The sequence below is a fragment of the Marmota marmota genome, unplaced genomic scaffold (assembly GCF_001458135.2).
Source record: "Marmota marmota marmota unplaced genomic scaffold, marMar, whole genome shotgun sequence".
Classification (NCBI taxonomy): domain Eukaryota; kingdom Metazoa; phylum Chordata; class Mammalia; order Rodentia; family Sciuridae; genus Marmota; species Marmota marmota.
The window spans coordinates 15,216,270-15,239,741 of NW_025999990.1; the positions used below are offsets into that span (position 1 = coordinate 15,216,270).

The 23,472-nt window shown below is 34.2% G+C and overlaps 1 protein-coding gene across 3 annotated transcripts in view; it reads right to left on the minus strand.

The window, feature by feature from the left end:
• Nucleotides 1-23,472, minus strand: part of Dcc (DCC netrin 1 receptor) — a 1,055,962-nt gene that overhangs the window by 156,797 nt on the left and 875,693 nt on the right. For all 3 annotated transcript variants that reach the window (XM_048806205.1, XM_048806204.1, XM_015482370.2), the window contains exon 15: nucleotides 12,538-12,732. In XM_048806205.1, the coding sequence (XP_048662162.1) occupies nucleotides 12,538-12,732 (195 nt within the window). The remainder of the gene's footprint in view (nucleotides 1-12,537; nucleotides 12,733-23,472) is intronic.

Here is a 23,472-nt window from a genome sequence, read left to right on the forward strand (position 1 = left end):
AAAGGACGCTGGTAGGAACAGGGTCAAGCATAAGAAGGAAATTGTTACCTTTCTGTTCCAAATGTATAACCTCTCTGTAAGAGGAATTTTGTCCAATACTTTTACAGTATTTCTGATTTCTGCTCAGAAATGACTAATTGGTGTGCAAGACTTGTGAAATGAATTACCATAAGGATAAGTCGCTTATTTTTACTCTTGTAGATAAAATTCCTGGCTCTACATTTTTTAAAATATTTGACTTCTTTGCTATAATATGCATTCTTCTCAGCAAGAAGAAAAGTCTGTGTGTAGTATTCACAGAATTCCACCCAAGTTTCTTTTCTGTTTCTTTCTGGTAAACAGAGCCCCTACTGCATTAAACAAAAGATAGAAGTGGGTGAATCCAAAAGTAGTTTTCAGTTTGTAATGCGCCTCTTCTAACACGAATGTAGGAGACATAGTGGATCAGTCAGAAGTACACAATAACTATAGATAACAGGTGATTTTCCTGTTGAGTATGAAAGCTACCACAATCTTATTCATCTAATTTCACTACCAAATCTCTCAGTATCATCCCTGGCCACTCTAGTGATATATCTTTCTTCAAAAATGCTGGTTTGGGACTCTTTTTAAACTTTTCACTTTTAAAATATTGTTCATACTGTCATAATAATTAGATGGTATATAGTTTAGAAAAATGATTTTTGAAGTTTAGGAGTTGTTTTGAAGTTTAAAAATAAAAGCAAACAGCCAAGATGGAGAGTCATCTTTTATATTGGTATTCTAGGGTTTTTGCAACAAATTATGGAAACTTAAACAACAGAAATTGCTCCCTCACAGTTCTAAAAGCCTAACATCCGAAATTAAGGCACCAGCAGGGTCACTCTTTCCCTGGAGGCTCCACGTGAGACCCCTTCCTGCCTTTTACAGCTTCTGATCTCTAAATAGCTGCAACTTCCCACTCTGTCTTCACATGACCTTCCCTCTTCTGCATCTCACCACTCTGTGCCTCTTCTGAGGACATTAGAGTCCACCTGATAAAGCCATATGACCTCATCAAGATCTCTCAGCATAAGTGCAACTTATTTTTCAAAATAAGGTCAGGTTCACGGTTTCTGTAGGTCAAGAGTTGGGCATGTCTTCATAAGGTTCCTATTCAAACCACTATACCTTTTAAGGAAGTTTATCTTAGAAATCAATAAGGTCCAAAATGTTACTTCTCACTAATTCTTAAGAAGGTAAGTTGACTTTCACATAAATACTTATAGAAGAAAATGAACCTTGGGTCCTAAGGCTGACTTATCAGTAATACTAGATGCTACCAATACGAAGATTTAACCTCTCCTAATGAAAAGAAGTAGCACAATGATTTGTCAGGGTATAAAAATCTGCCTTGTTGTAGTTATGGCTTTCCTTCTTCTTTACATCAATTAATATACAAGGGAGCAGTAAAAGTACAACTGGCTACTTTTTAAATGATTGATAACATAATTTCCTGTATCTAAACTATTTAGCTACACCTTTTTCTAATAATGAATAGAAAATTAAATGCTTAGTTTAGGAAAGACCATTTCTATTGAGTGACTAAAAGTTGAGACAACATATTATATTTCCAAGTGTGGTTAAAATACTTTTCTAAGATTCTGGCTGTAAATAACCAAAGCCCCCTGAACGATTGTGCTAATTAAATAAAATATACAAATCATTCATATAATGAACATACTACTTGATGAACTGATTACTAAGTTCTGGAATAGACATGCTAAAAGTAATGGATTCCCTTCTATTGTTGTGTTTAATCTACCAAAGTTACCTGCACCAGTTTCATGACTAGTATGTATCTTATTTTCTGTATTTATACAATAAAATTTTGATTATTAAAATACATAACCACATATACTTATGCCATCCCTAAAAAACAAAAAGTTCTCAGATGAACCATCCAATGGCATGATTTGCCACTTTTTTAAAGTGGAACTTTTTCACATTCTTAACTACATTAATGGTAATGGTCTAAACTCTCTGCCCCATATATGCTACCCTCAAAATAATAAAATGGCAGACAAATCCAGTCCTTGAAGTGGGGCATAACTGATATCTGGAGCCACAGAGGAAAAGGAAAGGGCATGGTGAGGAAGACAGGCCACAAAATCTAGAAGGCAGACTCTGGGTCACTAGAGTGTGAACTGAGGATCAAAGTAACCAAGGGCATAGAAGTTAATTCTGTTCAGGTAGCCATAGGTAACAACAAATCCCACCATTAAGTGCAAGTATAATGTACCAATACAAATGTGGAAAAATAAAATAGATATGGAAAAAATAGTTTATCAGGGGCTTCCCCTGGAGACATTCTGGATATTAAATCATTTAACAAGAAGGGCCAGGTATTGGGCACAGCTTGCCAGTGCTAACAAGGTCTTCTAGCACAACTCTACATTAAGAAATGTTCTTTTTTTTTCTAATTAAGAAAATGCCTATAACATGGAAAAATCACCCATTTTTTGTTTTGACTAACGTTAACTAAATGGCCAAGAATATTTGAAGAGAAAACTGTGTCTAAGATGACAATACATTATATGGTACTGAATGAATTTACATCTGTTAAATAAAAGCATTGAAATACACAAATCTGAATCTCCAAGCAACTATGAAAGGCTAAGAGAACAGGAAGGCATAGATTACTTTAGCTCTATTCAAATCATATTCCACTCAATATGTATAGAACACAGGAATTGAAGAAATATTATTTACAGGGAGAAATTATAAGCAACATAGATGAGAAGCATAAATGATCAGATATGAGAGAAAACTTCATTTTATAACTCACACATTCAAAAGGCAGGAATAAAATTATATCATTCAAAATTACTGATGTGAACTTAAGAAGAAACATGAATTTCCTATGTAAATAACAAAATTGCAAAATCATAGCAAGAAGGCAAATTGTCTTTCTTTTAGAATGGCTTAGACAGCATGCACTATATGAATTTCTAATGATAAATTCTGACCCCCCAGTCTGAGACACAGCTGGGATTTGTGCTCACTATTCTTGTAAATAAATGTTCTGAAAAGGTATTTAAGGATAAAGAAAGGAGTAAATCTACCCTCCCATTTTATATTCTTTACTATTAAATAACTTATTTCAATTGGATCTCTGGGATCAGGCTTTTCAGAGTTTAGGTCAAAAATCATTATCCTTAATTCTTCTTACACTCTGTCTCAAAAAATCCAAAGCAGAATTTTGTTAAGCAACACCTATAATGTACTTCATTTCAAAATAATATAATGTCCTCTCTATGGTGCTCATTCATTTTTTATTCATGTATGTCAACTATTCTTGAGGCTGCTAAAGTGCATTGATTTTTCTGATTTAAAATGCTTGCATGTCATAAACTCAAAACTTTTATATTCCATGCATGAAGGGGTTTTCTTGATGGGGGGCTGCTGAGCTTTAACATTGTAATTTACATGGAATTCACTGAACTCAGAATGCTCTCTGGGAGTTATAAAGGTTCATTTCTCCATAGGCGAAAAGACCCATTTCTAAGTGCACTCAAGTTAAATTTACTCCCGAAAAATACAATACGACAGTTAAGATTCACTCTTGATGAGATTTGTGACAGAAATGAGGAAATAGATATAATACAGTTTGGCATCTTTGGTATTCTTAAAAATCTGAAGTTTTTGGCATACTGAAATAATAAAATGACTGTTTAATTGCTTATTAAAGGGCTGCACTCATGGTCAAAATGAATTAATAGGGATAGATTTATTCTTCTTGACTGGATCAAACTTAAAAGACTGAATATATAAAACAACAGTTTTCAGACATTGGACATCAGGAGGATTAGTTCAGTGACTCTGAGAGCAGAGGAAGAGTCCAAGTCCTTCAATTTTCCCTTTTGTTGCCTGGAGAGATTTCCAGACTGTGGCAGAGAAAAGAGAAACCCAGAAGGAACCCAGCAATCTCCCTCAATCAAGGACGTGCTGGAAGTCTGAGATGAACAAAGCAGCTAAAGGGTGTGGAGAAGAGCACCAGAGAGAAGATAAGTGGACAGGAGGGATCTGGAGGATGACTGGGTTGCTCTGCAGTATGTACCAGTACCTGTGTGTGAGGAAATGCCTCATGGCTGGAGAAAGAACCACCCAACAGTACCCAAAATAAAACTCTTCAGTACTCACTCATGGCCTGGGGTATGTGGTTTTCCACCAGCCAGATGGGAAAAACCCACAGCTCATGGGAATTTGTTTAAAGTGTTCGGATGTATCTCTCCTTATTAGGACAAATTCTATTAGATACCAACATCTAATATTAAAGGCAAGCCTCAGAATTGTTCATGCTTTCCTGGGTGATTTAACTTCATTACAGAACAACTCTCAAGACTATTTAAACCACAAATATCTCTAGCACCCAATGAGATAAAAGACACACCCATGGGCTGAGGTTGTGGCTCAGTGACAGAGCCCTTGCCTACTATGCATGAGGCACCGGGTTTGATCCTCAGCACCACACAAACATAAATAAATAAAATAAAAGTATTGTGTCCACCTATAATTTAAAAAAATTAAAAAAAAAAAAGAAACACGCACACAATGTTTAGGAAGTCTACAAAAATTGGTTGACCTGCAAAATTAAGAAGAAAGAAAACAATTGTATTGAACATATAAACTAATAAAGAGAAATGGTTCTGGAAATGATTCCATTAAGATAATTTGTAGATGATAACATTAAATATTATAACTATAATTATATTCCATATATTCAAAAAGGTAGCGAAAAGACTAAGCAGGGTAATCACAACATGGAACATAAAGAAAGATAAAATCAACTCTCACAGATAAAAGGCCCAATGGCAACATGGAAAACACTGATGGGACTGCAATCTGACTGGTCCGTTAGAAAACAATGACTTTAAAGACATAGTAATAAAAACAATCCCCAAGAAAAAAAGACTAAAAAGCTGAACCGAGAATCAGTGAGCTATAGTAACCCTACAGTGGCATAACAGTTGTGGCCCTGGAATCTCCAGTTGAGAGGTCTAGGAGATGGAGAAAAGAAAATTATTTGAAGAGATAATGGACAAGATTTTCCTGAATGTGATAAATTCTTTAAAACCAACAGTTGAAGAACCTCAACATATCCCCCAAACAGAAAAAAACATAAACAAGACCATACCAAGACATCAAAATAAAGTTATATAAAATCAATAGCAAGAAAACTTTGAGGTAGAGAGTAAATAACACCCCACAAAAGTAAGAAGATCAACCTTGTTGGAACCAAGACAATACAGAAAATAGTTAGTAAACATCCTTTGAAAATAATTAATGAACATCCTTTGAAGGAAAAAAATTGTGAAGCTGGAATTTGATGCCTTATGAAAATTATTGAAAAAAAACAAAGGCAAGATAAATGTTTTTCATACATAAACAAAGAGTCAATCATAAACACAACAGCCTTAAAAAGAAATATTAAAGAAGTCCTTCAAAAAGGAAAGACAAATTGAAAATCTGAATTAACACTAAAGAAGTCATAAAGAGTAACTGTCTAGTTGGATATAAAGTTTATTTCTCTATTTTAAAATATTTAAATGATATTTATCCGTTTATAAAAAAAATTGTAACAATGTATTGTGAAATGTAATATTTCGTTATGGTCAGTCATGATAAATTCAAGATACATAATACAAATTTTAGGAAGGCAAACCAGTTAAAACTAATGAGCCCAAAGAGGATGAAAAATAAAAACAAACACTCGATTTTCCAATTAATAAAAGGCAGAAAGATAAGGAAAAAAATTCTCAAGGAACAGAAAGAACAATAAATATAAGAATAATATAAATAGAAGAAAGGTAAATAAAACTAAATTCTGTCTACAGTAGTACTAAATGTAAATGGTCTAACTACCTTAATTAAAATTCAGCCTTAGCATTGGATTGAAAAAGAAAAAAGACCCAGCTATGTGCTGCCTACAAGAAACCTACTTTATATATGAAGATAATTTAAAAGCAAAATAATAGAAATATATATCATGTTAACACACAAAAAGTCTAAAGTGGATATGGTAAGAGAAGAAAAGGTAAATTTCAATGTAAAAAATATTATCATTGATAAATAGGGATATTTCATAAATGATAAAGTAGTTAATTCATTAACAGAACAAAGGAAACCTAAATAATTATGTACCTGATATCAGATCCTTAAAATATATGGGAAAGAAATTGATAGAATTAAAAGGAGAAACACACAAATCTACAAGTATAATTGCCCTGTTATATGTGTTTTGCTATTTTCACTCCAAGTAAGTCCTGAACCTAGCTCAAGGGTTAACAGTGGTCATACAATTATGATTTAGCTCTGGGACTCATACACAAATCTATGACTTGTGGTTAATTAGAAATTTTAGGGCTTTGTCATTAGATTGTTTAATTTTGTTGGACAATGGAAAGGATTTGATTTTTTTTTCTAGAACACATTGTTTTTACATATAGGAAATATAAGTTTCCTGCAGTTGTATACTCTAGCAGCAAGTCCTGGTCAGATTTGATTTTGATCCCAGGCTTCTCTCTACACATTTAGAGCCAGGCCTTCAGTGTTTATTATAATATCTATCTAGGTGTGTTAAAATAATATTGGAATTTTGTTTTCATTTAAAAAGTATAGATGTGACACCTATAATCCCAATGGCTCAGGAGTCTGAGGCAGTAGATTCAAAAGATTGAAATCAGTCTAAGCTACTTAGTGGTGACCCTAAGCAACACAGCAAGGCCTTGTCTCAAAAAATAAACAGATAAAAAAATTTAAAAATAAAGAGGGCTGATGATGTGGCTCAGTGGCTAAGCATCCTTTGGTTCAATCCCTGGTACCAAACAAACAGCAACAACAACAACAACAAAACCAGCTTTGACTTCAGTTATTCATCTTTCCTCATTTAAAAAATTGGGATGATATTTGACATGTTGTGGAAAAAATGGAGAAACAGGCTGGTTTTGTATTGTGTTTGGAAGAAATGTACTTAGTATCTTTCTATAAATATCAAATGACAAGAACAATTAAGGATGAGATCTGGATTGTTCCAATCCAATAAAATAAAAAGAGGAAAAAAATTTGAATGCTTAGATTTAATGTTGTAGGATAAATGACCCACATAGCCCTTTACTTTATCAGTTAGGTTTTACGAATGATAAATCAGATTATAAAATACAAGACAAAATATAGGAAGGGTTTTTTTTTTAAGAGAGAAGAAAAAGATTCAAAGATTCTATTTAAATAGAAGGAGAGATTTTTGTTTCAATGATAAGTAAGATCTTTCCTGCTCTTGTTCAATAATATTATTCATCTTTTGTAATGTTTTTTTTTTTTCCAAACAGCCTTAAAAAATTCACCAGGTGTAAGACAATGCATCTGCTTTGGACCTCTGAGAGTAGAAAGTGAGAAAAGAGTTACAAATAGAATGTATGTATTATTAATGCATCACCCTGCAGCTGTCCTTAAAGACTGCTTGAAAATTCCTATAGGCTTAGAAGACACTATCCTGAAAAAAAATCATAAATGATAAAATCCATTCTTCCTGATAGCTTCTGAGTAATGATCTCACAAGTGACCTTTTCTCATCTCTCTCACTCTCTCTGGGCAACCAGTGCTCATGTTGAATGAATCTAACTCTCCTGCTCAAGATTATCTAATCAGCCTCTTATTGTAGTTAAAACTAGTTCACATTTTAAAAATTCATGCTGAACTGAATGTCACTGCATGGTCAGATTTTAAAATTTATACTAATTAATTGTAGGCTTTATATAATATCATGCCTTTGATGACTTATCTGAGTCCCAAACTCTGCAACTCTCAACCATTTTTAAAATTTTATTTTTAATATAGTCCAGTTTTAGGTAATGGAGGCAAACTAGAACACTACACACACACACACACAACCCAAAGACTATGAAACTTCATTATTACTACATTATATCTAACCGCTGAACAAAAAATGTACAAAATAAGAAAGATATCTCAATTACAGGCATCAAGTATTTTCAACTTCAGAAAAATTACAAATGGCTTTATTTTTATTGTCTCAATTGAATCTCCTAAAACGTTGTAAGGTAGACATCCTATCCTGTTTTACAGATGGGAAACTGAGGCACAAAGCCTCACAGTATGGGGGTGAGAAGGTCTATCTTAAAAGACCAACCTACCGCCACCATTAATAACTGTTAACTCTCTGACACTATAATATAGGGAATAAAAGATTCTATTCCCAGTTTTCATTGAGATCATGTTAGGCCAGAACTCAAATCACTTTTCAAATATCAAACATTATACAAGGGGGAAAATATGAATCTTAACCAAGATCAAAAATTCCATTCAATTTCATATTTATTTGCCTTCTTGCATGGTTGCATGATGTTTGTAAAAATTAATTGTTAGTTTATCAAAACAATGTCCTCTAAAATCTGCAAGTAAACTAGCAGAGGAACACTAAGATCCTTAGGTGATCACAAAGTTCCACCTTAAGAAATCCAGAGGAGATCAAAGCAGAACTAAAATAAATATCAGGAAGGAAACAGTCAAGAAAAGAGAAGAGAGGAAAGAATAAGAAACAGAGACCTTGGTAATGACTAGTAATGTCATCTTCTTTACCAAGATCTACAAATTTGGTAAACCTTTCCCCAGGGAAGACAACTGACCAATACCAGAAATGAAAAAGCAGTTACCACTATAGATAATAAATAGATATTATAAATGGTTCAAATAACGTAAGTCCAGCAAAATAAAGTGAACAAATTTCATGAAAATTTTAACTTAAAAAACCACAAGAATATGCACAAAATCTGTAAGGGTGTCTGTCAAGAAAATTAAATCTATTATCAAAAGGCTTCTTATACAATAAAATCTCTGGTCCAGTTTGTTTCACTAGTAAATTCTATTGAACATCCAAGGAATAAAGGCTATCAATTTTAAATAAACTTTCACTAATAGAAGAGGAGCAAACCTGGTCCAACTGTTTTTAAAAGGCCAATGTGACACTAAGAAACTACATGAAAATTGTAGACAAATATCACTTCACAAGCATGAGCACAAAATGATATAAGAAAAGGACTTTGCATGATCACCATATAGTATTTACATGGGAAACTCGAGGCTAGTTACCCTTTGAAAATCAGTGTAATTCACCATATCCTAATATGGAAAAAAATCATGTTGGTCACTTCAGTAGATCAAATATTATTTCATAGAAATTATAAAAATATCTATAACAAAAATTTTAAGAAAGCTAGGAATAGTATAAAATTTCCTCAATGCAATAAAAACCATGTACAAAGAACCTGTATCTAATAAGGGATTTCAGTACAAATACTATATTTTTGCATCCTGTGATCAAAATAAGGCACAAATGCCTGCTTCCAACACTTCTGTTTGGCATTTTACTGAATATCCTAACTACTATAGTAAGACAAGAGAAAGAAAAGGCACAGAGCTCAGAAATTAAGTACAAAATGGTCCCTAGGTACATTTGTTTTTCAGAGAATCTACAAAACAAATAAAAAGTAGGTAAATTGAACAGGTGTTAGTATATAAGGTTAATGTTACAAAATCTGTTGTATTCTCCTACACCAACAATCAACACTTGGAAAATAAGTTTCAGGAACAATTGAGTTTAAAAGAGTTCTAAAAAGTATGTATTTTAATGAATAAATCAATAAGCATTCAAGAACATTATACTGAAAAACAAAATATTACCGAGAAAAATTAAAGAAGAAAAATTTAAAATGTAGTTTATTATACATCAATTAAGCTCTTGAAAATTCAGTTAAATATGCAGTTTATTTTATATAAATCATAATCATAAAGATATAAAGATAGATAAGTTGAATGATAGAGGAAGAGATCAACATATAGATAAATTTCTTAAAACATCATTTGGCTTTAAATCAATTTTGCTAAATAATGCTAAATTCAGAGCATGTGGATCTATATCCTATGTGTACATCAAGCCTTGTATGAGGGCTCTTGAACTAAAAGGGGTGAAAAGCCAATAGACTAATTATAAATAATAGTAGAAACATTGGTTAATTAAGCTGTGTATCAATACTAAATCATTTTTTAAAAAATCAGGTGATATTAGCTATTGTTAAAAATGGTCTTGCATTTCCAGACCAGAAGTAGGTAACTTGTCTTCCATCTAAACAGTGAATTATTATTCCTGATAAACAAAATGCTATTTAGAGATTCTGGTCTTTCATCCAAAAGAAGAGATGGTTTGTGGGTTAATTTTAAAACAAATTGTTCTGCATAATCTCAAATACAATTATAATACTTGAAGGTAAGACTGACCTTATACTTTGATCAATTTTAATTTTCCTTAATTCAGTTTTAATTGTATAACTGTTGTGCAGTACTTAAAACAAAAAAAAATTTTCTTATATATAATGCCTACATAACTTTGGACTTCTCAAACTTTAAATATTAAAAATATATTTATTTTTATTTTACAGTATCTTTTCACAGAGATGCTATAAAAAATGTTATGCCTATTTTAATGATCAACCGAATAAACAAAACAGTGTTTTCTTTGCAGAGTTTGAATGTGGGCTAGAATACATCTTTTATTTTTATAAAAATGAGACCTTATGTCTCACAAATATACTGGCTAAATAGAAAAACAAAACATTTGCTTGCACAACCTTAGGATACTTAAACAATGAACGATAACAGCACACTAATCATTTTCTTTCATATTTTGTATGAAGATTTGGGACTTTGTTAAAAGCATATCAACTGGTAGTACTAAAATAAAGTTGTGTAGGCATTATATATATATATATTTTTTCTTTCTACATAGGATTTTAAGTACAAATCCATGATTAATGATGATTTAGGTTTTATCATATCTTTGTATTTGCCTTTGGAGTCCTATTTGCCTTTTCCCTCCATTGCTGGGGGGTGAACCCAGGCCCTGGCACCTATGAGGCAAACAGTGCCACAGAGCCACTCTCCCAGGCTCTTCCTTAACACACATTACAATGGGGGTCTTTTCTTTTTTCTTTTTTTCTTGTTAAGCACTTGGGGAATTTTGCTGAGGTTAATCTCACTAACTTTTAAACCTGGCAAAATTTGGAGACTCCATAGACTTTCTATTTAACAAAAAGCATCCTTATCAACAGGACATGGTGAAATGATTCCATTTTCCCTCACAAATTCCTTCTGAATTTGCACCACATTCATGCTCATTGCTGGGAGCCCATGCACTGCCAGGGTAACCTCTCTTTTCTGTCTGGTGAGTGGCATCAAGATGAACTGTCGGAGATGGTGCATTGTGAATAATGGATAAGTGAGAGTCCCCTGACATAGGTTTGATGGCTATAAAATATGAGCTTTGTGATTGCCCTTACATTCGCACTCCAGGATTGACTGAGGGAATATTATTTCTAAATGCCAACCTAACTGAAATTGTGGAGAGTTTCAGTAGGTGCTTCTCTTATTAGTGCTTGAAGCAATTACAGACAGAATGGGTCAGTGCAATTTTCCTCTGGCAAAGGGAAAATCTTTTCTTGTGACTGCATTTTAGCTATTCAAATTCAAATTTGGCTTCTCATCACAAATGTTCTGTTTTCGAGACACACTGCAAATAAGTAGCACCCCCACCCCTGATCAGGTTGCATTTCCAGTGGGGTCAATGTAATTCATTGCTGATAATATGGCATTAAATCAACAGGTAGAATCAACTTGCCTTTGACATTGTAAGAATTATTTAACTTATTGGCATCCTGATATATTATGTATTTTTCTTTTATGTCCCTTTGCTAATGATATAGTCTCTTACAGCACTATAGAAAATCTGATCTAAATCAGTTTTAAGCTTTACACACACAATAGACCTCTCTGAATGAATGAATTTTCCATGAATTCAGAAATATCAGAGGGGAAGCATTATATTCCATTTTTCAAAAAAGAAGGCAGGACTGACTGCAGTAAGAGAATCTGAACTGGGGAGGAAACAGAAATACATGTACAAGGGTTTTGATAATTCCAATTGACTGTCTTGAATAAAAATTTCTTTTCTCATCTTGTTGTTTTATAGTTAGAATGTCAGCCTCAAAGCTTTATCTATGAATGCTAAGGGAAAAGAAAGTACTGTGATTAGATAATGCCAGGTTAAAGAAAACTTGACAGAAATCTTCCTAGTGAGAAAAACAAAGATAAATTTTTGATTTTTTTATAAGACCTATTAAGATTAGAAGTCCCCACTGACCATTGGAAAAAGGAAAATTATCCAAATCACTTTGTGCATCCTGATATGTACGCAAGGGTAGGCACCAAGGCACCCACCATTACAGATCTCTCTAGATCAATTTCCCCAAATTAAAACTCCAGAAAGGTTGTGAAAGAGTTTGTGTGTGTATGTGTGTGTGTATGTGTGTGTGTGTAGAGAAAGAGTTGTTTAAACATCTACTAACTGCTACATGTTGAAGTTATAATTCCAAATAGCAATTTTCCAATAAATGAAATAATTTAAAATAGATAATTTTCCTTAGTAGAATGAAAACCACAGCTACTTACCTAACCGCTCAATTGAATAGTATCGTTGCTTGCTGTCCACACGCACCGTCTCCGCATAAGGACTCCCAACGCCATACCCAATAATGTAACCGCGGACAACAATGTTCGGGTTCAAGGGAGGGGTCCAACTCATGATGATGCAGTTGGTCTGGGGCCTCACATGGAGTGAGCTTGGCTGGTCAGGGACTTGAGACTCTAGGGTTCAAAATGAGGTCTCGTTAGCATATCTCAGAATACAGTCTGTAGCATGGCAAAACTTCCCATTTATGCAGGACCATATCATCTTGCAAAGATTTTCAAGTAATGCATCCCTTCCTGCCCAAGGCCCTCCTGTTTTTCAGCATGTGCTACATTTCCAGCTGTAATTTAACTGTCACCAAAATTTTTAGCCATAAGTGGATACTGTGTCCCTTTCGCAGGACACTGCAGCATCATGTATCTTTATTCTAGAAGTTTCTTCTCTTGGTTCATTTCTTTCTTAGGTATCATTAATAAAGAGTGGAATCAAGGCAGATATAAGAATAATAAAAAGGAAAATGAAATATGAAAAATTGTCTGGCCCAATATTTACTCTGATTTAACTAAAAACAAAAAAATAAATGTACTATTTCTTTCTTAAGAAATTGGAAGTTGAAACAGTTTAGGGCCATGATCTGTTCAGCATGATTAGGATGATATTTGACTTGGTGTTTACAATATCTGTGAAAAATGTATTATTATTAAAAGAAATAAGACTGTGGCTTGGATCAAAACCACCCAGGCTTTGAAACTGAGAAAATTTAGTTTAATACCATAATCTATCATTTATTAGCTGTGTGTCCTCATGAAATTATTCAGTTGCTCTGAGTTTCCCTTCAAATTAGGTTGGCATCCCACATAGTGATTGACTCCAAGCTCAAGCTCAGGATGTAATGAAAAGCAAAGTCAAAGTCTGACTAGACACAAGCTATGAAAGTGTTAGACGTCTCTTGTCCTCTCTAAAGCTCAGTTCCTCAGGTGGAGAATGCGGATAAAGTTGGTTATTTCATACGGTGCTGGAAAGATGTATTGAGATAATGCCCAAAACACTCTGATTATGAATAGTTCCTAAATTCTCAACTGAAGATAGGTACTATCTTCAGTTGAGACAAAATGTACATACCAGCCTAATACACATTTTCTTTAAAGGGGTTAAAGGTTAAATATTAATAATATTAATATTAAATTGACATTCTGACTTTTACTTTGTCATTCTTCTCTATGATCATGTCCTAAATGTATGATACATTTTCTCAACACTGATCATTATTCCATTAGTAAACATTTATATAGCATCTTCTCTCTCTGGGCTAAGGTAGGTACTCATGATATTGAGGACACCGAGGAAAGGGAACCCGGCAGGTACTATTACAGTTTCTATTCAAGTGGGAAATATTGGCAAGTAAGAAAGGTATCATTAGACTCTGAGAAATAATTTGATAGGCATAAGGGATACTTAACTGACTCTTTGAAAGTCAGAAAAGTCTTGTACGAAAAAAAGAATAAGTCCACCCCAACTTCAGTGGTCCTATAAGTGATTAATGTAGTTCCTGGTAATTAATAGATACTCAAAAACATAAGTAATTTGAGTCTTATTCAAATTATTATATTCATTATTTCTTTCCCAACCAAAAATGTCTGAAGTTAACATATGGTAAATTATGTGAAGGAACTTGATGACTAAGGGGAATATTACAGCACATTTTTCTCCTGATATAATAGCATATGCTGACACAATTCCCTCCACCAACTTTATCCATATTCAACATGCAGGCTTCTAGATTATGGGGTGAAAGAAAAAAAAATGTGTTTTGTTAAGGTTTTTAACGTGGGTAACAACAGTATTTCAAAATATTCTAAAGCTATTATGCCAAAAGAATTTTCTAAAGGTGGTTCTGTTTTCCTTTGATGCCCCTTTGTGAGCAGGAAGGGATAAGCTATTATTTGCCCTAAAGAAGCCTGTGATATAATATGCAAGGGCATCATAAAAATTATGTCTCCAAACATGGGTATAAACCTTTATGGCAGCAACACAATGTTTGTGAAGTATTTCCCACTATAAACCCTAAGTAAAAGTAATAAAAGAGATGAAAAGGATGGATTAATACTTCCCAACCCTATTTCCACAGTCTCTCCAGCGTCCTTGAAATGTAATGGGCTTTACAATCAATTCTGTTTAACATATTTGAAGTTTTGCAATAACCTTTGGAACAACAAGATAATCTGCTTAATCTTAAGAAACCAAATGTTACTCAGATTGTGAGCATTTATGGCTTCCTAAAATAATAAGAAGGTGTAATGTTTGAATGACAATATTCAACATTTTTTTGGAATAAAAGAAACTATTAAAAATGGTTTCTGAACAATGAGCATTTCTCCTTATTTCTGCAAACCACAGAATAGTTCTGTAGGTTACCTAAGTTAGTATCCACAGAATTGCATCCATTGGAATTCTAAGCAAAGCATGGAAATGAGTAAAACAAGAGGCTCTTGAACAGGAGCTATTGCTATATTCTTTGATGCATAAAAATGGTTTTAACCCTAGATGCAAATATCAAAACCATTTTAACGAATTAAAACAAGAATGTTAGAACATAAGAATATATGTTGTCTTTATATCTGAATATTTTATGGGCTCTTATCACTCAATGAAGTCACAGGGCCAGGAGAACAGTAACCATTGAGTCAACATTAGAACTAAGCCATCCATAATATATGGCCTCATTATATCAATAACTAGGCCATGAGATGGCCCATAATCCAGAACAGCCCCTTCATGCCTACCTACTGAGTTCTCAATATAAATATAGAAATAAATTTTTTATGCTATCTGAGTGAATTTTCTGTGACACAGATGATCTTATAGGTTATGAAAGTGATTATTACTAAAATGAACTATAAAATATCAATTTAGACATTTTCCTGTGGAAGGTTAGTGACATGAGTACTCCTTATTTGGGATCTGAAACTTGAATTTGCTACTCAGAATTACATGAAAGATTTTACAAGTATTTCTAGCACAGTGATTACATACATAAAATAGAGGAGTATTAGGGTAATTATTGAGATAATTTGAAACCAGACATAAGCACATTTTGCCTGAAATACCCAAGTTAATGATGCACCAAATTTTTAGTGTAGTCTGAATGATCAAGATAATGAAGTCAGCTGACAGCTGTGATTAAGTTATGGAATTATGAAATCTCTCTTTGGCTTATTTTGATTTTAAAGGACATATGCTTTTCTTTGAGTGATGATTGCAGGTTTCTACTAGTGATTAATGTTCAGATGTAGTACTCTAGCAAATTCATTAGATTTATCCTTGTGACATTTCAACAATTACTGTGCAACTCTAATACCTCAGTCATAGTTCTGGATGTTGAGGGAAGGAAGACAAAAATAAACAAACAAACAAACAAATAAATAAAATGAGCTTTTGATAAGATGTGCTGATGAGACAATAAATGACTAAGCAAGGAAGGTCCCCTGGTAGAGTTCAAGGCTAATGACCAGATAGAGTCAGCCTTATAAATATGATGAGCAGATTTAAAGCACAGGGAACAGCTCATGTATAGGCCTACTATAAGAATGACTTTGGTGTTTTCAGAAATCAGTGAAGGTCACAATGCCTGGGACATAGAAGGTACACAGGAAAACAGAAACAGTCCAGAGCCAGCTGCTGCTGGGAATGTAAAAGGGTGCTGCTCCTATGAAGAGTAGTCTCAAAAAATCTAAAACAGAATCACCATAGGATCTTACAATTCTCCTTCTGAATATATACACAAAGAAACTGAAAGCAAAAACTCAAACAACTAATTGCAAAACCACGTTCATAGCAGCACCTTTTACAATTGCCAAAAGGTGAAAAATAACCCAAGTGTCCATAAAACAACAACAACAACAAAACAAAACAAAACACTGCGGCCTATTCATACAATCGGTCACCATTCAGTCTTGAAAAGGAATAGATTTTTGACACATGCTGAAATACGGGTGAGTCTTAAGGATGTTAACTGAAATGAAGCAGAGACAGAAGGACAAAAGCTGTATGATTATACTTATATGATGCACCTGAGTTGTTGAACTCACAAAGACACTCAGTAGAATGGTGGGTGTCAAGGGCTGGGGGCAGGGGGACAATGGGAAGTGATTGTTTAATGGGTGCAACATTTCAGCTGTGCCAGATGGAGAGTTCTGGGGATGGATAATGGTGCTGGTCGCACAACAATGTGAATGTACTTAATGCCACAGGAATGTACAGCTAAAAATGATGAAGATGGCGAATTATGTTGTCTTCATTAACACAATTTAAAAAATCTATCAGGGAAGGGACGGTGGGAGAAAGAGAGTGAAAAGTCAGTAACCAAGTTACTGTGAGCAAGTCAAGCCAAGGAAAGTGTGAAGGCTTAGTTAGAGAGATGGGTTGAAAGCATTATGAGATCCCATCTTACTCCCCCACCCTGGTCAGGAAAGATCACCCAAGATCTCCTCATGGTACTTAGAATAATATCTGGTGAACATTTGTGGATGGTGCAGTTGAATTTGTCTGGGTGGCTGTGGGAAGATGAGGGAAAGTGGACAGATAGGACTTTGGGGGTGTAGACTGTGAGCAGCATGGAAAAAGGAGACTCAGTCACAATTTGTAGGCCTCTGCCTTGGGCAACTGGAGCGTCCTCATCTTGATGAGGAGAACAGACAAGTTCTTCTGGGTCATGTTCAGTTGGTGACATCAGGCAGGGAGTGGGATGTGTAAGCCTGGGGCTTGGTGAAAAGATCATGCTTAGAAATACAGATGTGGAAGCCACTAGCTTCTGGATGGCATTTAAAATAAATGCATACAAACCCCGTTAATCTATGTGTGCAAATCAGCAAAATACAAAGAACATGCTATGGCTCTGTTCAAAAACCCCCAAAGTGTTACCATGTTGTAAGGACAGGTTCTTTACAATGGCCTGAAAGGCCACCTGGGATCCAGGCCTCTGCTCACTTCCCTCTCCGACCCTCCTATTTCCCTTCCTTTCATTACCTCACTCCAGCCCTCTGCTCCTCACCAAACACTTCACTGTTCTTCAAAAATGGCAAGCTTATGCTGGCCACAGGACATCTGCACTTCCTGGGCCTCCTGCCTGGCAACCTCTCCACCAGCTACAGTTACCACTCTTACTCCTCTAGGTTTTCGTTATTTAATTTTCCATCACAGCCTCTCCTGATTACCCTATTTAAAACTATAACCCTGGCCTCATCACTCCTGAACTGCTGCCCTGTTTTGCTTTTCATTGGATGTATGGCCAATTACTGTACCACTTCTTTAATGTGGTTATTTCTCTTTCTAACACCAGTACCTATAAAATGCTCAAAAATATGGGAATAAAGTCTACATGCTTTATAAGTTTCAACACTATTCTCATTATGTATAGCTGTCATTTTATATGTATAATTATATATGTCATTATATATGTACATGCATGCAATACTTATAATCACATATGTTTATATACACATATATTACTCTATGTACATGTATACATATGCACATATACTTAATAAAACTTTGTATAACTGTATCCATTAAAATAAAAATTTTAAAGGAGGGAAGGAACAATTTAGGAATGAAACAAGATAAATACATAGTTAGGGAAGTTTATTTTTCCCTCCTGGTGGTTAAAAAGATTGGACTCTGTTGGTGCTTGCTAATGAAAACAAAGTGCTATGTACCATCTGTGAGGCATGGCACTGCCAAGTGGTGGCAGGATGTAGGTTTTTTTGACAAACACTCACATATTTGCTCTCCACTTAGTTACTGCATTTTGTGGGTCATTTTGTTAGAGTTTTATTCTGGTCTTCAGCAGCCAATCACATAAGGCAACTGATACACTCAGACTCTGCTTGTGAGGGCAGGTCTAGTACCAATGTGCCACCATTAAACACTGTGAATCCTAGGTTTTCATTCCTGTTCTTAGTAACAGCAACAGTTACTATTTATAATACCTAGTATGCATGGTCACACACAACATTTTTAATGGATGTTATTTCATTTCTGGTGGAGTCTGCACTCGTAGCTATTCTATAAATTTTATATGAATTAAGTTTCTACTTTTCATCATTAAGGTTTGTAATTTTATCTCCATTTTTATCTTTTATTCACTTTTAATATATGTTTTCCTTCAATCTGAACTATTTTAGGTTAATAAATGATATTTATTTTTTTTACTTTACTTTTAGCTACTTTCATTTGCCTAATTTTACTTTATTATTGCTTCTAAAATTGAAAAAAAAAACCACCTAGGAATTCAAGGGGACTAGAAGAGTAGTCAATAGTTTAACAGGAGTTTTGACAAGTTTACTACTTTAATACCACAATGAGTAAGAATTCTGCAAAAATGTGTCTCATAGATCTAAGTCAATCAAACTAGTACATCTAGGGATAAGGAATCTCTTTTCTCACATGTCCTCCAATTTCTGTCCATGACACGTGACTCCCAGTGACAGCAGAAAATGCTGACATCGAGATGTTTCCTTGGGGCCAGTAAACAATCAGACCACATCTTGAAATCATTCTATGGAATCCACATATACATAATGGCCATGGTTCACACTGATGGTGACTCAATGGGAGGTAAAAGTAAAAGCCAGATAAAAGACCCTTGATGTACTTTAGGGAAGAGACCTTTGATGTACTGCCCCAAGTTTAACTCTAAAAAGTCAAGAAATTCTTGCTTTCTGTGATTTTCTCCTTTATAGAGAAACTACAGAATCCAAATTCCGGATGGGTAAATTCAGCCCCTCCTTGACATTGGAGGAACATGGTTCTTGATTTGACAGGAACCTCTAGAAAGTTAAAATACCTGTAGGGTAACAGGTTGGCATATTAATCAGAATTCATTAAAACATGCAATGAAGTGTGAATGGATCTCACAACCTCCTGAGTTCTTGAAGTAGTGGAAGGACCTAAGCCTGTTAAAACAAACACTCATGATGTGGCTTTCTAGAAGCTGCTGTGCAAACAGAAGCCTATCAGAGTCAGGGAGGCTTGTCTCACTTTAGGGTCCAGGGACAACAGCTCTGGATATCTTAAAACTCACTAGAACCTGTTTCTTTCATGATGCATTTAATTAACTACTTTATATTAAAAAAATTGCAGATCTTTAGTAATTCAACTACAGACCCAATTCTGAATTGGGAGTGTGGGAGTCTTAGTCTTTGTCAAGTCATGTATTAAATGAGTTCTTCAGGCTTATCCTCCTCCAAGTGTATTCAAACCTCAATTCTCAAAACCACATACATATTAGTTTAATTTGCTCTAGAACCAACAAAAGCACCACTATAAATAAAATACAGAATCAAGATACTTCCTAGAAAACTAGGACTTTATTTTTAATTTCTAACCTAAGGAAAAGGGGATACATTCATATATTTAAGAAAAACATTAAAACACAGAGCCATGAATATGTCTTGCCATCATTTATCTATGATCTCTTTTTTGACTCTCAGAATGGAAATCAATGGAGAATCAAACTGCATGTGTTGTATGCATTTCACACAAATATCCAGCTACGAACATCTACGTGATCACCCTGCACTTAATAATAATTGAGCATCTACTATGTAGCAGAAACTGTGCAAAGTACTGAGGACTTCAAGATGAGCATGGTCTTTGCCACTAGTCTACTGAGAAGTGTGATGGATATTATGATGACATGTTCCAAAAGGACTATGAGGACTTAGATGAAAGATATCTGAATGAAACTCAGACAAGAAAAAGCTTCTAGAAATAAAACATCATTGAGTTTTAAAGGAAAAGTAGGTTTGAAATATATGAGAAAAGACATGGAGACTCCGGCAGAATGCACAAGGAATCCAAAAACTTGAGACTCAACACAGCTGAGGAAGTGCACCTGGGTGGTACTGCAGATCAGCAGATCTGGCTATGAAAAGTCATGTTGGAACAGTATGGAGTCTAGAGAGCAGGGGAGAAAACCAGTACCAAGAAAATAGGCACAAAGGTACTTTCAGGTGACAAGTGATGGCAGCCTGATAGGAGGCACGGTGGTGGGCTTGGAGCAGAAAGGATGGATTCCATACCCATGAATGAGGCAGAATCACAGACCTAGGGGATTGCATGGGTACTTGCAAGTGTGCATTGGAGAAGGAGAACAGCAAAGTGGCTTCCGGCTTAGGTGGCCTGTGGATACCAGAACCATCCCAAAGTGGAAAACACAATCAGTGAAAGAGAAAGTGCACCTGAGAGATCAGCTCCCAGCTTCCAATTGTATGAGAGGTTTTAGGTCCAAGCCCTACATCTCCATTGTATTTGAAAATACCGAAAGAAAGAAGCAATGACAAAATTCTTTACAACCCCTGATGGCCTTTCTATATTTGAATTACATAAGAAGGAGTCACTTGATCCTCATTGGCTTTCCAAATCCATCACTGGAACCAACAATTATCAACTTGTTCCATGTAAGAGGAAAAAAACAAAACAAAACAACAACAGCATTTTGCATTTTAACAAAGCTGCTGGCCATAGACACAACCCCCTTTAATGAAAAATCTGCTAAGTGGTCAACTTGTTTTTCTATTTATTTTTCAAATATACCAAGTTTCTGCCTTCTATGTTCTGTTATACTGATTTAATTATGTATTCCTCTGCCAGACAGTACTACATTGATTTTCTATCAGGCTTTATAGAAAACGTTAATTATACTTTTAAAAAACTTCTTGGAATTCTTCTACATTATCTTTCTGATTGAAATTACATTCAACTAATCATTACTTTTAGAAGAACTCACACTGACATGATGTTCACATTTACCATCCAGCAACAAACATAGGTATCTATTTGTTCACAATTTATTTCATATTTTTTAAATAAAATGTAATGTTTTTCTTCATATACGTTTGTTTATATCTTGTTCAATTTGGTCTCAGCTGTTATATTTTATATTGCCTATAAGTGCAGTTCTTTTTTAATGATTAAAATATTATTACTATAAAAAGCAACACTTTTGTATATGTATCTTGACGATTATGACATTATTAAATTTTATAATAAGTTCTAATAGTTTTGTAGTTCTTGGAATTTCTGCATATGCTACCATATCATGTGTAAAATAATATTTCTTTCCTTTTATAATACAATACTGTGATTTATTTGTTTCTTTTTTTTTAACCAAAACTACTATGCTCTTATGAATAACAGAAATGGCAGGAGTCTTCTCAGGCCTGTTTGAATCCAACATAAAATATATTTAGTATTTCACTATTTAACATAATAATTGCTCTTAATTTCTTGAAAAAAACTAACATTTTGAAAACTCATTTATATTCCTATATTAATATGAATTTTAAAAAAAAAATTGTTGATGACTAATTTTACAACATGCCCTCTTGCATCTGTTGATAGAATTATGAGACATCCTTCACAATTATTCCTTAATTAGATGATGAACTTTTAAGATGTACTAAATACATGCCCTCATTTGTATCAGAAATGAAAACATCTATTCCCTGTATGGTCATGAACAAGGAGAAGCTTCATGAGTCCAACAGTAAAAGTGTTTTCTTTCATACTGTTCTCAGACTCTGAGTATTTTATATAGCTCTCAGAGAGAACTGCAGTCAAAGTGTGAGACCTAATTTGTCAAAACCAGCAACAAAAACAGAACTGCTAAGTGCCCTGTTGCCATTCTCACAGACAATTCTTAGGAGAAATCACTAAGCTGGCTCTACTCTTGCTATTCCTCAGGGTTGAGGTAAAGTCACTTCCCCAACATCACACAGTGAGTAGATCAGTATTCAAGTCTAGTCATTAGGACATCAGAACACACACACACACACACACACACACACACACACACGTATTATATATAACTGTTTTTAATTACATAAGAAGTGATTGGTTCACCCAAGCAAGTCATAAGGGACATTCTATGAACAAATAGAAAGTTTCCTGTGGCCAAGGAAAGTACTTGAAACTTTGAACATTTGTACAAATCTGTACCATCCTTTGTTCATTATAGTTCAGAGATTCTAAACACCATTTTCCCAAGAATTGAAGCAGATTTACAATTGCTTCTAAAAATTAGTTAGGGCATTGCCTCCTGTTTTCCTTGTGTAAGCTGAAATCTATTGAATCATACTAAGGGGCTGAGTTCTTCAACTATATGATGGCATAGTTGCTGTACCATTGATTCCCCAAGCCTGTCGAGGAGCATCCCATATTGTCACAAATGGCTCTTACCAAAGGTCTACAAGAAAAAAAGAATTCTTTCAAGACATGGTGTTTACACACCAAATCCCATATTCACATCAAGCTAAGTTGACAGAAGAAAATATTATTTTGGTAACTGGTATAATCCCCACTCCCTTCCTAATTCTGAATTTTTTACTTCAATTTATTTCAAGTGTTTGTCTTTGGCTTTCACATAGAATTTTACCAAAATTATACCAACAAATAAAACTTCTATATTTGTTAAAAATAACAGTCCATTTTACAAAACACCCAGTATTTTTAATCTAATAGGTAAAACAGTAAACCGGGTTGCCTATATACTGGGCTCTAAAATTCTACTCCAGATTTAATATGATTGTTTTCTTGGACCAGTCTGTTACTTGCAAGTATGTTTTTACAATTCCAAACATATTGACTATCATATTACTATTGATTGCTAGTTTAATTATATTGCAATCAATAGATATGTTTACTGTGATTCAAGAACTTTAAAATCCATTTCTTTATAATCAAGCATAAAATATCCCTTGGATGCTTGAGAAAAACTTGATGTTTTAATTGTATGTATATAAATGACAGATTAATCTTCTGTATCCTTTCATATTTTCCCCAACTAAGGAGAGAGGAGTATTAAAATTTCTGAACATGACACTAAAATTTTTATATTATTTGCAACTTATGAAAAT